Raw genomic sequence first — 21,039 nt, 5'->3', positions numbered from 1 at the left:
TTCCAGTTGCAAGTCACACAGGCCTGTTTTGATCTGCTCTGACTCTGGGGTCCAAGTTGGGGGCTCACCAGTTGTTGGATTTTACACGGTACCAGGGCTGTTTTCCATCATTTCCATCCTTGAGGTGAACAGGGAGGACAGAAGCAGAAAAATGAGCTGCTCCTGCTTTGCAGCAGCCCATGAGCAGACTCTGCCCATTGACAGGAGGCCAGGAAATCTTCATGAAGTTGTGTCACAAGTCTGAACATTCCAACTGGAAAGGGTCTGTCCTCACACATCTGGAAGCATCCTATGGGATGAGGATCATTTCACAGCTACAACAGCAGGGACAGCAGTTTTTAACAGAGAACCTCAATGCTGTGTGCCACTTTAACAGGACACATGAAAACTGTTCAGTTAACCAGCAAAGCTCTTTGGCAGGATGTATTTTTGCTTCCCAGCATTTGAATTCAGAGACCTCTTGTGAAAAGTGGCACGTGATCCTTTGAGGACAGTAGAGAGTCAACATTTCTTCTTTTTTTGGTTGTTTTGGTGTTGTTTGGTTTTTTTTGAGTTTGCCTTTTTTTGTGGTTTGGTTTGTTTTTTTTTTTTTGATTGGCTCTTATTTTTTAAAGTTTTATCCAGCTGCTGTACTCAGGATAATCCAAGTCACATTACCCAGATGTGAAATATGTCCTAGCTCTACCTGCTGCAGCAGAGAACCGTGTTCCTTCTAGGATTGATTATGCCAACTTCCTGCTGCTCCTGATAAGGCTTTCCAGTGGCTGCTGATGGTTTTAAACACGGCTTCTTCTGCCTCCAGGGTACTTCCTTATATTAGATTATCTCAACATATCACACCCGCTTTTTAGTCGCTTCACTGCCTTCCTGTTAAGCACCAAAATGATTTTTTAACGGCTCTTTTGCCCTAGAAGGACTTGTCTGACCTTGTTCTACCCCACCAGTGGTTCTCCTCCTGGGTGCCCCATGAAACCAGCCAGTGCTGAGATCCCCTCACCTCCAAGTGTGACACTTGGATGTCTCCAGTTTTCACTGAGCATTTTTACTTTGGAGCTGTACGTTTTGGGAACCTGCAGACTGCAAATCGGGACAAAACTTCTCCCTTTTCTCTCCTTTATACAAATATAAGACCACTGCCTTTTCTGACAGTCTTGAAGCAGAGGGCCAGCCTGATCCCAGCCAGAACAAACCCCCTCAGCACAGAATAAAGAGCTCTAAGGAAGGAGCTGGGGGGTACCTGCTGCACCAGTGCTAATGGAGCTGTCAGAGCAGGCAAAAACACCCCTTAATGTTTTACACATATGGACAGAGAAACACTGGGCCAAAAGCCCCATTTTAAGTGCTGAGGGTTTGGGGTTTTTTTAGATTAAACCCTCTCAACACTGATGCAGTCTTTTGCCCAAGCTGCTAAACCAGACTAAAATCCAAGATATTTTTCATTTAGGACACATGGGCAAACTTTTCCAACGTGGTTTCCTGACTTTATGTTGAGCCCCTTCGGAATCTTTTTCGCTGAAGATCCCAGATGGCATTTAATAATCCTTAATGCAAACTTCACACCACTCCCAAGTCTACAGAAGAGGAAGCTGAAGCACTGAGAAAGGCTGAGGCAGCAATGGCAGATAAACCTTTCCACACAAAAACATGCTGTGCACTGAACCACCAGCAACCTCCACCAGTGTCTTTAAAGGGCTAATTTAATGAATGGAACAAATGCTGAAACACAAGCCAGTTAGAGAAGCCTCTCACGTCTTCTCCCTGGCATGTGCTGAAACCCTTCCCTGCTATTGGGAAAAGAGAAGCACAGTCATGTGCATGGGATTGATTTCCCAGAAGTCCCAGACTGCATAATACCAGGCATTCCACGGGGGCAGGCAGCAAACGGAATATTGTGTGCATTTTTGACAGTCTTTCCTTTACTGTGGGCTCCCCACAGCGTTTCTTTTTTAAAAAAAAAACCAAAACCAAACCCTTTTGCACGGCCCTGTTTGTGTCTCCTGCCTCACCCACCCTTCCCTGGCTGATATTTTATTTATTGCATCCTCGTCCTAACGAGCGAGCTGCTTCCCCCCAATCACTGCTAATTAGACTGGGTGTCTCTCCAGGGCTTGTGTGCACACAGACCCAGACAGAGCATTGCAATTCCCAGGGAGTGTTCAGTGTCCATGTAGATTGTCCAAAGACCACAGCACTTGAATAGACTGTATTTTACCCACAAGTCCAGGTATCAGCAAGAAGAAGTAATATTGCATTTCACTGAAAGCAGAAGATAACAACAGATTGGCCAAGCCTATACACTGGTGTGGAAAAAAGCAATACAAAGGGAAGACACCTAAGGGGGAACTATTTCTCTTCCCCTCTCTCTGGTCCCTTTCAAAACACTGATTACTCCTTCAAGGTTGAAGCTTGTTGATCTCACAGTCATCTCCCTGCCTTTTAGAACTGTCAAGAAGTTTTTACCCAGCAGAAAAAGCAGACTTTGGATGTCCTTTTCAAGGTGAATCCTTGGGTTGGGGCTCTTTTTTGCAAGTTTGGGACAAAAGTAAAGGTGGAGGTGAAGCCATGAATGTAGAATGGGGTGGGGGGGGAAACTTGCCAGGAGCTGGATAGTGGTTGAGGGCCTTGAAGGAAAAGCCAAATGAAAAGGCATTTCTGGAAGGTAAGAGGATGGTACTGCAGCCCAAGGAAACGTCTCCAGAAAATGGGCAGTAAATCTTGTTCACTGCATATAAGAAATCAATATTGCTGTTGGACCAGGGACATCAGAAATGGCAAAAAAAAGGAGTTTCACGCTGGAAAAGGTATTTACAGTACAGCAGATCTCAGACAAGCGAACAGAGAGCTGTACTTGACCCAGGGAGTTCAGCCATCACACAGGATTAACAGCAGCCATTTCTCATCCATTAAAAAAGATAAGAACAGCTTGGCCAGCCCTACGTGTCAATACAGACAAAGGGGGCCAATCTATGGGTGTTTTTATATATGGATACACGAGGAAGTCATTCAAGTGGGCTCATTTCCAGGGCAATAATTTAAATGCAACCAGCAGAAGCTACACACAGGAGCTGGGAGCAACTGAGGAGCTGCCCAAAGCAGGGTTTAAACTCCTGACCTTCCAGCTCTGGGGAGGCAGAGGTGAGGGGGGAAGAAAACACTAGAGGTGGATGGGGAGTAGGGGAGAAGGTCACAAATCCCTTCCTTCCTTCCTTCCTTCCTCCACAAGCATCCGGAGCGACACGAGTGAGTTGTTCCCCACCAGCAGCACTGCAGAAGGTGAGGTGCAGGATGGACTCTTGAGCACAGGAGACAACAAAGGAGTGACCTGTGAGTGCAGCTGCAGCCAAACCACCTTCTGCCAAGAGAGTCATGGCAAATTCAGAGATGCAGCAGCTCCAGCATTTCTGCAGGGAGTGGGGGAGCTGTGCCTGGCAGAACAGGGGGGCTGTCCTTTATCTCCTCACCAAAGACTGGATCAGAAATAAGAGCTGGGTGCCACACACATGCTGGGCAGAAGGCCAAGGGTCTTGCTGCTTCTCACTTAACAAACACGGGCCCCTTGCACGGGAGATGTTAAATATCAAAGGGCATCGCTGAAGCTGCCCCATGTTCTTGGCAGGGTGGGCAGGGAGAGGGTTCACACCTGGCTCTGAGGACAATGTGAGAGTCAAAAAAAGGCCCTCTTAGCAACAAAGTCCATCTGTGGAGTAATCAAGTGGTTTAGTTTTGGCTCCTCTGGATTCCACCTGGTTGGGATTCAGTCAGGACAGACTAAAACAACACCTACACCAGCTCCTGACTTGCTGCTGCTTGCCCAGGGTCTGGGGACATCTTTGGAGAAATACCTGGCACAGGGATGGCTCTGCCCTGCTCCAGATAAAGGTCTGGAAAGCAGGCACACTGTTTTTCTTCCTGTGTCCCAGCACACACGTCTTCATGCCCCCTACTGTTGTTCTGTGCTCAGGCAATTCAAGTCACAAGAGGGCACAAGTTTTAGAAGTCTAGAAAAAAAAGAGCAGGTGCAAAGCACGTGCCTGTGTGGAATTGTCTGGGCCAGTGACAGAAAGAGAGGATGTGAGGGACATCATCTCAGCTTCTCCATGCCCATTTTTCCTCTCTCTCCCCCTTCCTGGTGAATATTGCCAGAGGTACCTGCAGGGCTGTCTGTAATCTCTGCCCTCAAACCACTTACAGCTTCAAGCAGAAGAGATACAGACTTCCACCCCTTCCAAAAAATCTCAACGTGATCCACAGGGGCAGTTTTTCCCATAAGCAGACTTAAAAATGGGGCAGAGAGACCACCTCCTTGATTTTGAACCAAAGCACTGTAGAAGCAGCCAGAGGTGCTGACTGACTCTGGATCCTGCTGCAGGCTCCTGTCCCCGGGTCGTTTGTTCCTGTCTGCTCTCATAGGAGTGACAAGGCACGCTCCTCACTGCTGGCTGGGGACAAAACCTCCTGGAAAGCACAAAGCTAAACACTTCTGACTGAGCAACTAAGGCTGAAGAGATGCTCCTGGCACTGGATGGCCAGATTGCTTTCCATCTCTGAGCATCCACGACACTCGTGCTCCGTGCAGGAGTACAGACCAGCTGCTGATCAGGTTGTAAAATTGGCCTTTGCAGCCATAAAGCAGGAATGCAGCATTCCAAACAAGCCTGGAGGCTCCAATGGGCTCCACTCCTTTGACTGCACAACACTCAGCCTCGTCCTTGAACTTGTAACATGTTTTTTCCCTGCCTTTCAGGGGTGCCGGCGGGTATTTCACCGAGGCAGAAACAGGTTGTGTGTTTCTGCCTTTGAAAGCCAAGTTTGTGATGTGATTTCCCCGTGCCCTTCGTCCCATGGGAGCTCCAGCAAGGAATGTAAGGAAAAACTAAGGCAGAGCTTTCCTCAGCCTTCACAGGGCCTGTCACCAGCAAACAGCACTGGGGAGAGCACGTGGCAGCAGCTGAGCCCTCTCCTGTCCTGCAGAAGGGATGGATGGGGAAAGGTTGTGAAACACTTCCATAAAAAATTCCAGGGGTAGAGGGACACCACAGTGAACAAACTCGACAGGGATGGGTTAGGAAAAACTAAAAAGGGATCAAACTCAAAGAATTTCCTCTCCCCTTTTTACAGTTTGAAAGCTGGTCTGCAGAAAAGGTGCCAAGAAGGTTGTAACAGCCTTCCCAGCCCTGGGGGACACAGCCTGCTTTCCTTGGAAAACCCAGGGCCAGACAACCTGATGGACACAGACTTCTGTCCTAAATAAGCTGAGAGGCAGGACTACAAGAACCTGGGACAAAGAGAAAGCCTTGGAATCACCAATGCTTGGAATCAATAACCCAGACCAGCCCCTGTGGACATTCTGCTGGCAGATCTGCACACACAAAGCAGTGCTACACACACAAATTCAGTGCATATATATATATACCCCCACAAATTCAGCATATATATATATATACCCCCACAAATTCAGCATATATATATATATACCCCCACAAATTCAGCATATATATATATACCCCCACAAATTCAGCATATATATATATATACCCCCACAAATTCAGCATATATATATATATACCCCCACAAATTCAGCATATATATATATATACCCCCACAAATTCAGCATATATATATATACCCCCACAAATTCAGCATATATATATATATACCCCCACAAATTCAGCATATATATATATATACCCCCACAAATTCAGCATATATATATATACCCCCACAAATTCAGCATATATATATATATACCCCCACAAATTCAGCATATATATATACACACACACAAATTCAGCACATATATATATATATATACACACAAACTACACATTTATATATAAACACAGGCCACCAAAGGATGCAGGAGCCAGGCACCTGCTGCCATTCCCTCTGTCTCTCTCAGGGCTTCCAGCAGCACACTCTGTTGCTCTGAGCTCCTGTTCCCCCACCACTTGTTTTCTGCAGCACTGACAAAGCCCTGCTGGTGTTCTTAACACAGGCAAGGCCCCACTGCTACCCCCAAAGAGCTTGCCTGGCACCAGTAATTAGATATTGCCTAACATCACTAATTACTACCTTAATTAACTCACTTTAAATAATTCTTAGATATTGTCAGCTCGCCACAATCCCTTTACATAAAACAAAAAAAAGAGTTACACGTAGTGTTATCCATATTTCAGGTACAGACACACAGGTATCATCCATGGCCAGAAAATGTGGCTCCTACTGGCTGAGCTGTCACCCAAACCTGCCCTCACTGCTGTGATGCAGTTTGGGATTTGGGATGAAACATCTCAGCATGAGTGTCATGGTGTTAGTGACCAAGTCACAGCCCGGAGTATTCCTGACCACGACACGCTTGGGGCAGAAAGGGTCATGTTAGAGCAGGTCCAGAGCTGCAGAAACGCTCCACAACTGTCTCTGAAGGGTTTGCTTCTATCAAACCTCTGATCTGCCAGTACAACACAGACTTTGCTACCCCAGTACTGCGGCCCTGAGCTGAGTTTGGCAGTCCACTTCCCAAAATTCAGTACGGATCAAGATTCCTCCCAGACAAAAGGTGCCAGGACAGAAAGCTCTTGCTGTCCATGGAGTGCCAAGAGTGGCCAACCAACTGCAAGTGAGGGATGGAGGGTCAGGGCTTTCTTTCCTGGCTGTCAGGGCTGTCATTGATCACCACAGCACATCTGCTTGACAAGTGACATCACTGACTGGCACCTCCCTCTCGAGGGGCTGGCACAGCCAAGCCAAGAAAGACAAAAAACACATACAAAAAAAATAGAAGAAACCTCTTGTGCCATCCCCCAGCTGCTGGATGGTGTGGGAGAAGAGGGCTGTTGATAGCTTGGCTGGTTATATTAAATGTTATTGCATGGCTTGTTTATTTTTTAAAGTTCAAAGGGGAGTCCATCTAAAAGAAATAAATAATCCCAGTGCAGCTTCCTTGTGTTTATATCCCTGTGTGTATAGGAGGGCATCAAAAGCCCCCTGTGGAGGGAGGGAAGGCAAGGCTGCAGGAGGCAGGGCAGCTCACACAGGAGCCCAGACAAGAATTCCCTGACTGCATTCCCCCGGGATATAAATGTGCACACACATTGAGCAGCTCACTTAAGAGGTCTGTGTCTCCCAGCCCCTAATGTGGAACAAGCAAAATAAAACAGAATTGTGACCACTCTGCAGTGCCAAAAGGTGCCCAGCCAGGAAGGGGGAAAGAGGAGGAAACAGCTGGAAAGTTTTGGCACATAAACTTATTTTTGCACAACAAAAGAAACCCAAGGAAAGGCACAGACTCGCAGAGTTGTGTGGCCCCAGGTCTCAGAGGCTTCTTCTCCCCTGCTACGAGGAAGCCCATCCTTCCCTGTTTGTGGATGCCTTGCTTTTCCGGAGTTCCCCAAGTTTTCCGGGAAACAGATGCTGGAGGGCGAGGGTTGGATTCCCTTTTTTTCCGAGCATCTGCTGCCATCCCGTGGCAAACGCTGCAATGGCAGCGGGAGCATCCCGGGGTACCAGGGCACAGGGACAGCCCCGGGGACAACCCGGAGCCCCTCAGTGTCCACAGGCCGTGTCCAGGGGATGGAGCTCCCGGAAAAGAGGGAGGGAGCTGGACAGGGGAAGACCTGGGTGAGTCACGGGCAGAAATCAAGCGCTGCAGGAAGCTCTCAAATCCCACTGGGGGAAGAAGTCGGGACAATTGTTTGGCTCCAACTCCCCTCACATCCCTTGGTCCTCCTCGGGACGGTGTCTCCTCTCATGGCACTGTCCTTTCCATCCCGCCCCCCAGGGAGGCAGGGGGAGTTCCCTGCCCCAGGGCCAGCATTCCAGGCGGGAAGGTGGCTTTGCCAAGTCCCTGCCGTCCAGCCGGGCACGGGAACGGCGCTGCCAGGGCCACCAGCCAACTGCTCGTGTTTACTTATTTGCAGGCTTGTAAATAAAAATCAGTCAGACGAGAGCCCCGGGGGCCCAGGCAGAGACAGCCCCGGTCCCCACAGCCCAGAGTGTCTGTTCCACACGTCTGGCACAGGCGAAAATACCCAGGGCAGGGCAGTTTGCAGGGACACTGCACCGACAGCACATTAAACTGCTGCTAAAAAGAGGGGCAGCCACGTCCCCCGAGCTGTGGGGACAGGGCTGAGATGCCTGTTAGCATTCCTCGGCCAGCAAAAGCCAGACAATTCATTAAGAGAGAGACTTTATCCATGGCAAAGGCTCACACAGAACAAGGAATAAGAAGTAGGAACCCGGATCTTCCCTTTCCAAATGTCACAGCAAAGGCTCAGCTCGTGTCCTGTGGTGTCCCAGAGCAAACACGGGGCTGTACAACAGGGCACACACTGTGCAAACAAGCTCTGTGTCCTACAGACATCCCACATTTAGGTAACAGACTGTAAGCACTGCTCTCCATTACTGCAGATAAATGCAGCTGAACTCAACAGCCCTTCTCCTGCTCCGTGGTGGAACCAGCTGCTCATGATGGATCACTGCAGAGCAGAGGCTGGAACAGGTCAGGAGCAGTGAGGAGCACTGGGGACTGAGGCATTATCTCAGTGCCTCCTCAGCTCAGAGCACTAGGGGCAGATCCACAGCATGGAACTACAAGACCTCATTAGAACAGGTGTCAGTAACCCCAAGCAGCCGAGGCTCAAATCACACCTGAAATCATGTGCAGTTATTAATTCTGTAGCCATCAGGATTCGAGGGTCTCCAAACCCATTACTAAGTTCTCCTCCATTTGTATTTCACCAACACAAACAATAGAAATCCATCTTTTCAGAGCTCTTTTGAAAGCACGAAACTGTAATTTAGAGCAAGTAAGAATCTTTTTACCTCTGTTTTTTCACACAGGGAAGCCAAGGCAGAGCAATGCCAGCACTGGGATTGGTGGCAGAACCAAAACTGCACCCGGACAGGTTGGCAAAACCACCCTCGAAGCCCTGTGGGACAGATTTGTCTTTCAATGGGCCATTAAGTAATTTGTCATGAATGCCAAAATGCTGTTAGAGAGAAATAAAAGCCGGGAGTTGCAGGGAGGACTACACGACTGAGATGCATTGGCAGAGCAGTTTAAATTGCCATCAACACCTGCCTGTGCCCATTAGCCCCTCGCTGTCAGAACACAGTGAGGTTACCTCAGACAGGCACGAGTCAAACACAAACGAAACGCCGGGCACGGCTCGGGGGTGGTGCTGGCAGGAGACACACACAGAGGATTCACACTTTGATGTGGAATAAGAAATATGTAAAAAAAAAAAAAAAAGAGTCACGTTCTGCGCTCGGGAGCAGCCCATCTTCACCTGCTTTCCCTTTAAACCAGCCAGGAGGGGGTGGGATAAGAGAGTTTCAAGCTGACTTTGTCCCAGACGGCAATGGACAGGCAGATGTCACTGCGCTGAAGTGATTGGGAAAATATTCCCCTCTGTCTCTGCCAGGGAGTTTGTGTTGAACTCCTTCCCTCAACCCCAACCCAGGTCAGAAGAGACTGTCCCAGTGCTCAGGGAGTTCTGTCCTTCTTCACCCTGTGTCCCACTATTAAGGCACTTTAGTTCTTCCCACCCTTTGCACTCAAGACCCCGGGTTGTAACTCCACCTGCCCAGCCTTACACAATTCCCTTTCCTTCTCCTTCATTCTCCCTATTTCTCATTCCCTCTGACACACCTGCTTAAAAAACAAAAGTCGTCCTATCACCCCAGAACAATACATTTCAAATAAGCATATAAAAGACCTTTTATTGACATGAATAAATTGATTGGGACCATTACTTGGTGGCTGCTTCCCACAGAAAAAGCCTCTTAAAAGCAGCCCGAGGCAGGGCAGCAAAAATTTACATTTAGATGAAGGCATTCCTGTCACAGCACCTCCCAGCAGTTGCTGGCCCCGGGTACTGTCTGCAGAAAAAATCCAAGGAGATTTGCTTTTAAATAACGTGGAGGGGAAAGGGAGGAAATATTTCCACAGTCCTGGAATGCTGTGGTCTGGAATCACACGATCTGCACCAAGCAAAGCAACAGGTGAGAGCAGTGACACCACGTGCAGAGAGCTTGTCTGGAAACCCGTTTTTCCAGTACAAAATTCCCTGCTTTGTGTACCTCGACACTGGCAGAGGTTTCTGTCACCAGGCTGGGAAGGTTCCCTCACACAGTGACACCGGGACAGACTCGGTGCTGCCGTGGGACGCTGTGAGACCACCCCAAATTTACACCGTGAGGGTTTTCCCCCCCCCCCCAACCCTCGCTCAGTTCATCACATCCCAAGTCTTGGAGACACCTGAGGGATGGGATGCACAGTCCATTGCTCCAGTGCTGCAAAGGGACCCCTTTTAGTGGCTCTGTTTCCAGGGTGAGAGCACAGATCTAGCAAGGCTTTTCACTGCCCTTGGCATCCGTGTCCCCAGCCAGCACAGAAATGGCAGGGAACAAAACCAGACCTGTGGGTTTTGCTGCTGTCATTGAAATCTGTGCTCCAGATTTGTCCCCTTTCAGCACTACACAACAGTTACAAGAGTAAAAACAGCAGATGCAAGTAGAACCAATAAAAATTATGTTTTACTGTCTTATCTACTCTAAAGGAATAATATCAGTCAGCTGGGGAAGAAAAGCAATTCCACCTCCCTAATCAATACCAGATATCAGAACTCAGCACAGCCCAGGTGCTAGTACAGCAGCTTGATGGATGAAGGACAGACAAACTACAAACCCTCTAGTTCCACCTCATGTATTTCTAAATGGACATTCTGACTGTTAAATTCTCTCTAAACCAAGAAACTTTACTGTATAAATTATTACAGCAGTTTTCAGAGTGCTGGGTCAATAATTTTCTTCTTAACAACGAGTACATTCTCAAGAATTAACATCAATTAATATTCCTCTTAACAACGAACGTGAGTTAAAGGACAGTTTCACCAGAAGCAGAGCCCTTTTGCAGTGTTCACTGAATACATTAATCCTCAACCCCTACTTCCAATAATTGTCACAGACACTCCCTCTGTGACAAACCCCCCAGAGTAACCAAGTGCTGACCCTGACTGCAGCTCCTCAGGGGAACTGGGTGGAGTGTTCCTTTCCTCCCTGCACTTCTTAAAACCCTGCTGTTGATGCCCATTTTATTTTTCACTCTATAAAAAGCATTAAGCTGTGAAGGAACGGACTGGAGAGAAGGATAAAAGGGACAGTTGGATGACAATAAAACAATTCAGCTTCCAGGGAGGAAACTCCCCCCCACAAAGCTGTGGGTGGGTGTTTTGAGAGCACAAATCCAGCCACGACCAGGGCGAGAATGAGATCCCTTCTAACTGCCCAGGCTTTGCAATTAGGGGTCATTCCAACAATGCCAGAGACATTTCCACCTTACAGGTTTGACTCCAGCAAAACCAAGACCCCAGGCAAAGTGAAATACAGCTCCACTGACACCACACACAGCTGTTCTCCAAGGCCAGCCCATCAATTTGGTCTGTAATTTCTCTCCCATACACACGTTCCCTGGTGCAGGAAACTCAGCCTAGCAGCAACAGGAGACAGGAGTGTTCATGAGCAACACCTGAGCAGGGAATTCCTCCTCCTGGTGACATTGCCACAGGTAAGGACACTGGACAAATATTTAAAGAGCTAACGAGTAATGAAACAGGGATTGCAACAGGACTCAGGAACTGGAAAGACGCAACAAAGTCATGCAGAGGGACAGAATGGGCAACAAAACCAATCACTTTGACCTTTTCCCTGTCTTGGACAACTGTGCTCAGTTACCTGTGTGCTTTGGGGCACGGGAAAGAACACTGCTGCATTAATATCAATAAAGTTATTCATGCTTATGTTGAAGCTGGGCTTGATTTAGTGCCCTAAAATTTACATACTCTGACTTCCAAACCCTGAGGTTTTGTTAAACAGCAATCAAACCCTGTCCTGGATGTGACTCTCACCTGCCAAGTGTCCTCCACTCACTAAATGCTATTTTTTGTGGTGTCTTTTCCCCAACCTTTCCCATTACTCATCTGACCAGAAAATGGATGTGACCAATATTCATTGTGAAGACTCATTTCTCACATTTGTGAGCCTCAAGGAAGACAAGCTTATGTTGTGTCAGAAACCCGTGCTAGATCAAGATTCAGGTGCCACTGGTGACTTTTAGAATTCAAGTTTTGTCAAAACATCTGAGAGTTTACGCAGATAAATGGGTTTTTTTGCCACATTCCTTCACTGGATTTTTCTTTAGGCAGAAAGCGGGAAAGAGCAGCTGAATTTGCAAGGGGGGAAAGCTACCACTAGTACAGAGATCAGCATTTATAAAGAACAAAAGGCAATAACCTGGCTGAATTGCCCACTTGGGATTCGAGGTTTGCAATATGTTGGTTTTATCTTTTGCTCCAGTTTGATTTTTTTATTTTTTTTTGGCAAAGTCAACACCATGAGGAAAATCAGGTTTAATTAAAGAAGGAAAGGAGCAGCACAGCAGTTTGCAAAGGGTGATTTGTACACACACAGGGGCCCCCCGAAGGCTCTGAAGGCTCTTCCCTCTATCAGACATTGAGTCTTTCTATCTCTTAGATAAACCACCCTAAAAAAGGACCCAACACAAACCCCAGTGAGGCTTTCTCAGGCTTACCTGTCACACCCGGGAACCAAAGGAGGGAAAAGACCTGGGATTGCCACGCAGGAGCAGCTGCCTGGGATACCTGGATGAGCAGCAACATGGACAGACCTGAGCAACGAGAACAAGCCCCTGGGTTGTGGGGTCTGGGCTGCCCCAGGGAACAAAGGACAGGGGAACAAACCTGCCAGGGGCAACAGAGGGACCCAGGTGCTTTGGGGACTGAGGGACAGCACCAGGAGGGGCAGAGGGGAAGCCAGGTTTGAGGAGCAGTGCCAGGGGCTGGGGGACAGCAAACCCCAAGGTGTGGGATTCCCTCCCCAGGTAAAACAACGTGGCTGCTCTGGGAGAACAGGCTGTGCCCCAGGACTCCCTCCCACCACCTTTTCCCCACCACAGCAGGGGAAAGGCTCTTACCTGAGGGGCTTCCATCAGCTCCTTCCAGAACCTTCTGGGCCAGGGGCTCCCTCAGGGGCTGAGGGGCCCCGCCCTCCCCTCAGGTAATGAGGGCCCCGCCCTCCCCTCAGGTAATGAGGGGCCACGCCCTCCCCTCAGGTGCCTCAGCCCAGCCCCTCACACAGGTTTTAAGGCTTCAAGCACCAAACCCAGCACCAGGAGCTCCTGCAAAGTGCAGAAATCTCACAAGCAGCAACACCTGAGCGACCTTCCCTTGTTAACGGGCAATTAATTGCACCTGCTTCACCTTTTCTCCTCGTTAAAAATCCTAAATCCTAAACGATGCCAGCTGTGAAAGGGCAGTTCCCTGCCCGTGGTGAGGGGCTGAGTCAGACGGTGTTTAAGGTCCCTTCCAACCCAAACCATTCCATGGCATTCTGTAAGTGATCCCACGGCCCAGGAAGGATCCCAACCCACCTGCCCTGTGTTCCAGCTGACACAGCACCAAGTGAACTCTGGCACTGTGCATGTAACAAAGCCCCTCCACTGATGGGCTTCCAGCCTTCACCCAAGATCCCATTAACACGAGACCACAATATAAGAACTAACATCGTTTTCAATTTACCCAGCAATAAAAATCCTCTCCAGCCCCTCTCCCCCTGCAGAATTCATCATTTTAAACCCGGAAACTCAGAACCTTGTGGCAAGAAAGGGGCAGCCTGAGCCCATTCGAGTTCTACGTTAAGTACAAGGAATTAAAAAAAGAAATGTCAAAATAAATAGCACATGTTCAAGCCAGGCTCAGGAAAGAAAAAAAAAAAAAGGCACTTTCAGAAGCTATTTCCAGCAGACAAGAACTGACCTTCCCCTCATAAAATGCCACAGGGTATAAATAGAGCAGCCTCTCATGCCATTTGTCACGGAGACTCCTCTGTCTGCTCCGAGCTCGCTGGAAAACAGGACACTGTGCTCACAATGCTCCCAGCACTAATTAGCCTGGAGTCAAAATACCTCTTCTAGTCTATAATACTACTTCTGAAAAAAAAAATCACAGATCAAAACCACAGCAGAACCGGGTCAAGAATGTGCAGCCTTCCCACTCCCTTCTGACCAAGCAATTAATTCTGCAAAGATACTCACCACGGCTCTCCGTGGCATCCCAACGTTTCCCTAAGTTTTGGGGATGCCAGTTATCACAAACTGGAAATATGGAAGGCTCACCAGCCAGCTCACACACACACACACACACACACAGTGTAATCCCTGCTGGGTGCAGGACAGGGAGCCACTACAATGGACACAGACATGTCACTTGATGGGATTTGAAGGCAAATTTTAGCTTTTCAGAAGACAGTGAAGAGAGTTCTTGTGCATCTCCCTCCCTGCAGTTACCCCTCTGGAATGTGGCTCTTGCCAGCTCTGTATCAGTTGTGTGCAAGGCACAAAATAATATCTCTTTGCAAAAAATGTGCACAAACCCTCCTCTACTGAGTGTATATAGTGCATTATATTGAATTTCAAGCTTACACTTCGTAAGTCATCAGGCCTCATTCTCTCTTGCAGGTTCAGAAGCAGATTTAAGAGATGACAGTCTTTCCTACTCCACTGAAATTAGGGAATTCTCCTCTCTGGATTAGAAGTTCTCATCTTCCCATTGTTCTCTGGCTGAGGCAGTGAGAGCTTCTGCACACTTTATACTTCATTTTAGCTACTGGTTTGTGCTCAGCCACTGTACACTGGAAATCCATGAAATCACATCCTTACACATCCATTCTTATCCATCTGACTGCTTAACCTCTGGAAAAAACATGCCAAAATTGAGCAGCCTGACCCTAGAGCAGCAACGTGCCTCAGGGATGCAGAGCTGGAACTGGACACGACGGTGGGGTTTGTGTGCTGTACCTTAAAACCAAAATGATCTCAAAGAAGGAAAAAATAAAAGCCAAAAAAACCCAGACAGGTTTGAACCACACATGCCAGCATCCCACATTATCCCAGATGAAAGCAACTCTTCCCCCCCCCCCAACTAACAACAATCAACAGACACATTTCGCTTGCAGGCAAAACCTGGCTGCTGTAGTGTAGCTTGGTTTTATTTATGTCCACAAATATTTCAAAAAAATTACAAAATACTCAAATGGAGAGAACACAGAAGTCACGATTTCTGGGTTTCTACTCTGTTTACACTGTGTTATCCCATGGCAAACTACTCATATATACATTAAGCTTCAAGATATATATAAATGTAGCAGTCAGAATGTACACTCTGCTTTAACGGTGCAGTGAAACAAGCTCAACCATGACGACATAGAACAAGAGAGAGACGTTTCAGAAACACTAAAGCAAAGTCTGAAAAATAAAACTTTCAGAACAGAGGAAAAAAAAAAGAAAAAAAAAAAAAGGAAAGAGAGAGATTTTCTTAAAAGAAAACCAAAAAGGTCTGGGTTGTTTTTTAACAGGGCATCGAACACCGAGATGGCTTCAAAAGCCACTGCATGTGAAGTTGTAGTTAATCACTGGGCTGAAATGGAAGAATTTCAGTGCTTATTTGCTGAATGATGCGAACAAAAGAACTCCCATAAAATATTAGAATGTTCTTCTGTGGGAAAAAAACCAATAAATTTGAACAGACTGCCAACTTCAGCTGAAAAAGTAAGGAATACAGAGAGAGGACCACTGGAGGCAGTTAGGTTTTTCTTAAGAACTATGGCTAAAAATCAGCAAAGAGAAGGGTCAGAAGAAATGGCTGAAGTGGCTGAACTCCCCCAAATTCCACATGGTATGAAAAAATGAGGGCAGAGATTTAACTGCAATGTGCCTAATCAGACCTGTAAAGCAAACTGAAACACTCTGCTGAGCAGAGCCCTCTTCCTGGGTACTCAGCTCTGAGCAGAGGTAAAAAACTGTGCTCAGAAGGAAAACATTTCACCTGATCACTGCCCACAGCAACTTCACCTTCCTTGATTCCACACTGACCTCACGCTTTGCCAGTCTCAGGAACACCAGCTGCTCCTCCTCAAACCTCCACAGAGTTCAAACAGAGCAGCTGGAACTGGGTAAGTGCTACTGCAGTTCTTTAGCACTGAGAAATCTGGAATGGAGGGCAGAAAAAGGAGATCAGCATTAGCTGAAATAGTCCTCCTGTCTCTCTCCTCACTCTTGCCTTAAGTGAGCCTGGAATAGAAGCATAAATTTAATTTAAATTGCTGTCACTGACTGTCCAACACCAACCTCCAGGCAGGTTTGAGGTGCAGGAGGTGGGTGAGCACTGTGCCTGCCACAACTTCCATCAGAACAACTGATTAACTACAAGTTTATCACAGGTGGCTCAGAACAGTCCTAGGGACACAACCATCACACTGAACAGGCTACAACAGCAGAGAGAGAGCACTCATGAGTTAAGAGAGAGAATGGGGGGAAGTTGTGCACCAGCAGAAAAAAAAATGACCAGCATGTTCAGATGTCCATTGGTCACGTCACCCTCTGCTCTGGCAAAGAAAAAGTGGCAAAACAGGGAAAAAATGTTTTAAAAAAATCTGCCTAGTAAGCAGAGCTGTCTCCAGAATAATGCTCACTGGCCTTCTGTGTGTTCCTCTCCTCTCACCACCCTCAGTAGCCAACAGGAGTTATCCTACATGGATCAGCTGGGAGCCAGTAAATGTTACTGTCCATAATCAGGTTAATGCCAAAGCAATAAAAGTTCCTGAGATGCAGAACACTGGTGGCAGTTAAAGAGCTTTTGCTTATAAAAACAAAACTCAAACACTCAAAGAGAAAAACCAGACTGGTGTTTGCAAAACAACTTTTAACGAGTTGCCTTAGTCCACTTTTCTGGAGAACTTCTCAAACAGGAGGCCAGAAAGAGCACATCCTCCAAAATATGCACATGCAGACAAAATTCTGGCTGGGAACATTTTCAAAAAGAGACCTTTAGAACAGATTATTTCTTTGAACTTTTTGCCTACAGTCTAAACCCAGTGTCCTCAGGTTTTAAGTTTCCAAAGGTCACAGGGAAGAAGTGCTTTGTGGCCACACTGAAAAGGAAAGCGCCGAAGGAGGGATCCAAAGGGTCAGGCTGGTTCCAAGGGACATCTGTGCTGCTGAGAAACCCAACTCAACAGAAATCATCTGCAGAACAGAGAGATGGAACACGAACAAAAAACCCCCAAACAACCAAACCAACCGAAAAAAACCCAAGAACAGAAACAGTCATTTGCAACATTATCCCTGCAAATCCCTTTAATGCTTATTGTTGATATCAAACCAAATTTCAAGCTTTTACCCATTTGAAATTATTGATACCCATCACTCCCTTTAATTAAAGGGATAATTATATATATATATTTTATTAAAAAATCAACTCTGTATTCTGTCAATACCAGGTAGGAATTCACAATTTGTGATGTTACTGAAAATCAAGATAAACGTTTCTGGAGTTTTGTTTTGTTTTTGTTTCTCCCCTCTACCCAAAAAAAGTTAATATTTACAGACTTAAAAAGCCATGCTGCAGAACTGAGCTCTCTTTAAAATTATGAAGATTTCCTACAATGTATTAAAATAAAAGTAGATTTTTATTATTATAGCACTTGGATTCAGAGCTTGTTATGTCACCTACTTGCAATCCTTGTTTTTTTTTAAATAGCTATAGATGCATTGAGTGTCTCTTCACGCACAGTGACTTGTGTTGTGAACCTGATTCTAGCACCTACTGAAAACAAACTAGTAAGAAAAGAAAAAAGGAAAAAAAAGAAAAAAAAAAAACCAAGATTGCAGGAAGTTCTCTGAATATTCCACACAGTCCTATATTTCCAATAGGCTTCTGAATACGTTGTCATGCAGGGAGACCCACACCAGTCTTGAGAAACCTTCTCTACAAATGAACACTATGCTGATAAGTCTCTACTTGTTGGGTGGTTGCTTCTGTTTTAAATATATAAAGAAATCTTTATAAGATATTCTTTTCCTTTTGTAGCTCTTCTCGTATGTAAAAATGTTCCACTCCTTCCCAAGGACTGGGGTTTCCACAGCCAGCGTTACAAATAAATAATTTATTACAACTGTTTGTCACCTTCTTTCTTCAGTCGACTGCAAGAGAAAGAAAAACTCGATTTAACACAGAGAAGGGGGTGTCAGACACTTCAGAGCCAGCTCTGCTTTCCTGCCACCTCTCCCAGGTGCCCTGAAGGGAACAGAGGTTGCAGGTTTTGAGCTCAGAGCCCAAAACTGAGTGTGCTGTCCCAGCACTGATAACTCTGTGTGTGCAGGGGGGAGTGATGACCTTCTGCTCCCCAAAGTGCCCCTGCCATGGCAGCACCAGCACCAGTGCCAGGTCATCAGCTCCAGCCTTATCTGCAGTCCCAGCTGTGGCAGACTGGCTGTCCCCGTGGCACGAGGCCACCAGGCAGTTCTGGACAGCAGGAGCAAGGAGGGAAACATCAGAGTGCAGGGCAGGAGTTGAATATGCTGCTTCCTGGATATCCTGGCTACCCACACACACATGGAATGATCCCTGTGAAGTGCTGATGCTGTCAGTGGTCACTGCCAAACAGGAACTGTGGTGGTGTCACACAGAACCACTTCACCATCAACACTGCAGAGCAGTCAGGGGAGAAACAACTGCCAGGATTGATCCAGGCCTTCTCAGCTGGCAGTGCAGGACCTGTATCATTCACACACTTCAACTTCCTAGTGCCCTCAGTCATTTCTCAGGACTGACTGAATCCCTCTGCCCACCCTCCACTGCTCTCAAGGAAGAGAAGGAGATGTGGAAACAGCCATCACAGCATCACACTAAAAACCCCAATCAGAGGGAATCCTGCAATGTAAGACTCAGCTTGTCTAATCTTGTTCCAGTAATTTGGACCCTGCTTCCAATCTGCCCAAACCAGGTCTTAGTAAAGCTTCACCTGTAACTGCACCAGGACAGTGACTCACAGCAAGAAAGGCAGAAATTCAGAAGGAAAAAAGATGAAATGTAAAGAAATACAAAGGGATCTCCCACGTCTGCACAACGTGGAATCATCTCTCACCTGTAATAATCTTCCTGACTCGGTAGATGCCCACCATGCATGTGAGGATGCCCGTGCAACCACTGCTGCTCCATTGCCAGTCTTTGCAGCTCTGCGGACTGGGCGTGCATGGCCTGCAGCTGGTGGGCTGCTGACATGGGAGGTGGAATGGCACCAGGCAGATCCCGTGGGTAAGGAGTACCTAAGAGAGACAGGGCCCATTTTATAGACACTTGTTTGCTACAGGGTGTGCAGAGCTGTCCCTACAAACCAACAGAACCGACCTGCTTGCAGCTCAACTCCCCCCGCCAGGAAAACACCACATCTCACACCAAAGGCAAGCTTTGTAAAGGACCATAAAATGCTCTCACCAAAGACTGGATGTCGGAGCATTTCATGCTCGTGAGGTGGCTGCCCTAGCAATGGGTTGGGGATGGTCCCAGGTGGGTAGGGAAAACGTGCCAAATGGGGTCCAGCTGCTAAAGGATCCACCAGCGGGTGAACAGGTCCTGCTGAGCCTTGGAAAGAAGGAAAGAAAGCATCAGTCAACTGCCTTGGGATCGCAGAGGGACTGCAAGGGAAAGGAATAACACAGCTAACACGATTCTCCCTCGGCTGGTACCTGGTCCACAGCAGAAATTTGGGGTCATTTTGCCTTCTATTCATCTCCAATCTAAGGAGACATTGGATTATAACGGCATTGACCACTACTCTGGAGCAAAGAACTACTTAGAGACACGACTGTATTTTAGGAGCCCCTCACTGTATTTGAACCTGCCATCCAATATTAAAGCTAAATTACTTTTCAAATACACTCAGGAGAGATCTGGCAATGGACTGACTTGGCTCTGTCTGTACCAGTGAGAGGCAGAATGTACAAACCATATTTTTCTCCAGCTGGGGACTATCAGACTTACCTGCACAGAGGTGCTGAGTGACTGACTTACCTGACAACAGAACCCTGGTACAGACATGACCTATGGCAAACTCCTTGTGCTATCTGGGGCATGCAAACCTGCCTCCAACTGAGCCAGCCTGTGATTTCTGCATCACTCTAAGGCCACGGCCACAAACAACAGCTTCAGGAGTGCTGACACTCACCACTATCACTTCCTACCTGTAACCCCCAGCCCTTAACAATGTCACAACACCCTGCTGATTTCCTTGCTGTACAATCTGCATTCTGCAGCAGCACTCAAATTCTCTCCCAACTCCCCAAAGCAGCTCTCCCAGCACATCTGATGCACGATGCTGCAAGGCAAAGTCTGCTACATTTGCTTGCACAAACACTGCATTGGTAACCACCACAACCTGCACTTTAAGTACTTGGATTTTTTTCCCCTTTATTGGAAGTGACTGCACCTGGTGCCTGGCTTGTCACGTTCTCTCCAGTCTGCCACCTAAAAAATCTGGAAACTTCTGCTTAGTGCCTCATCTTCAGGACTCCAGACCTCTAGAGGAGTTGCTTTAGAAATGAGCAAGGCATCGATTCAAGGCTATTAAATATTTCTGGAAATAAGTTTCCAGATATAAGAATACACCCTAAATAAAAAGATGCCAGTGCACAATTTTAGATGATTCTCGTGAGAACTGTGACAGAGGATTTCAGCTCAACTAAAGCCAGGTGGTTAGTATGTTCAGGGGCTAAAGAGATGGAAGTTTTTCTCCAATTTGTTTTTTCAGTTCCTATATGGAAACACCATGTCCAGTTATACCTCCTAACGTAACAGCCACGAGCAGCAGCAGTGTCACCCTTGCCCTGTTCACCAGACACCACTCTAAGGTGCTGCCCTAGGATGCCTGTATTTAAAACAAAAACAAACCACAAACCAGCAAACCTTTCCCAGTGACAGTGTGGAGTCTCAGTGAGCATCACTGTGGTGTTACCAATCCTGTTTCACTATTACTGGTTCACTCTCACAGAAACTACCTGCATTTCAGTTATTACAACCTTACACAGTACAGAATCACACCATGGACAAGAGGGCACAGTCTAAAGCTGTGCCAGGGGAGGTTTAGGTTAGACATTAGGAAGAAATTCTTTACAGAGAGAGTGATCAG

The 21,039-nt window shown here is 47.0% G+C and overlaps 1 protein-coding gene across 6 annotated transcripts in view; it reads right to left on the bottom strand.

The window, feature by feature from the left end:
- Positions 1-15,018: 15,018 nt before the first annotated feature.
- RERE (arginine-glutamic acid dipeptide repeats) overlaps positions 15,019-21,039 on the bottom strand; it is a 204,189-nt gene continuing 198,168 nt past the window's right edge. For all 6 annotated transcript variants that reach the window (XM_051786293.1, XM_051786295.1, XM_051786296.1 and 3 more), the window contains 3 exons: positions 19,350-19,496; positions 19,000-19,180; positions 15,019-18,055 (listed from right to left, as the gene is read on the bottom strand). In XM_051786293.1, the coding sequence (XP_051642253.1) occupies positions 18,022-18,055; positions 19,000-19,180; positions 19,350-19,496 (362 nt within the window). In that variant the 3' untranslated portion in view covers positions 15,019-18,021. The remainder of the gene's footprint in view (positions 18,056-18,999; positions 19,181-19,349; positions 19,497-21,039) is intronic.

This window comes from Manacus candei, unplaced genomic scaffold, assembly GCF_025592945.1.
Source record: "Manacus candei isolate 608988 ecotype Guabito, Panama unplaced genomic scaffold, ASM2559294v1 h1tg000022l, whole genome shotgun sequence".
NCBI classification, from domain to species: Eukaryota; Metazoa; Chordata; class Aves; order Passeriformes; family Pipridae; genus Manacus; species Manacus candei.
The sequence above is the reverse complement of the archived record's forward strand: the minus strand, read 5'-3'. Positions and strand labels throughout refer to the sequence as shown.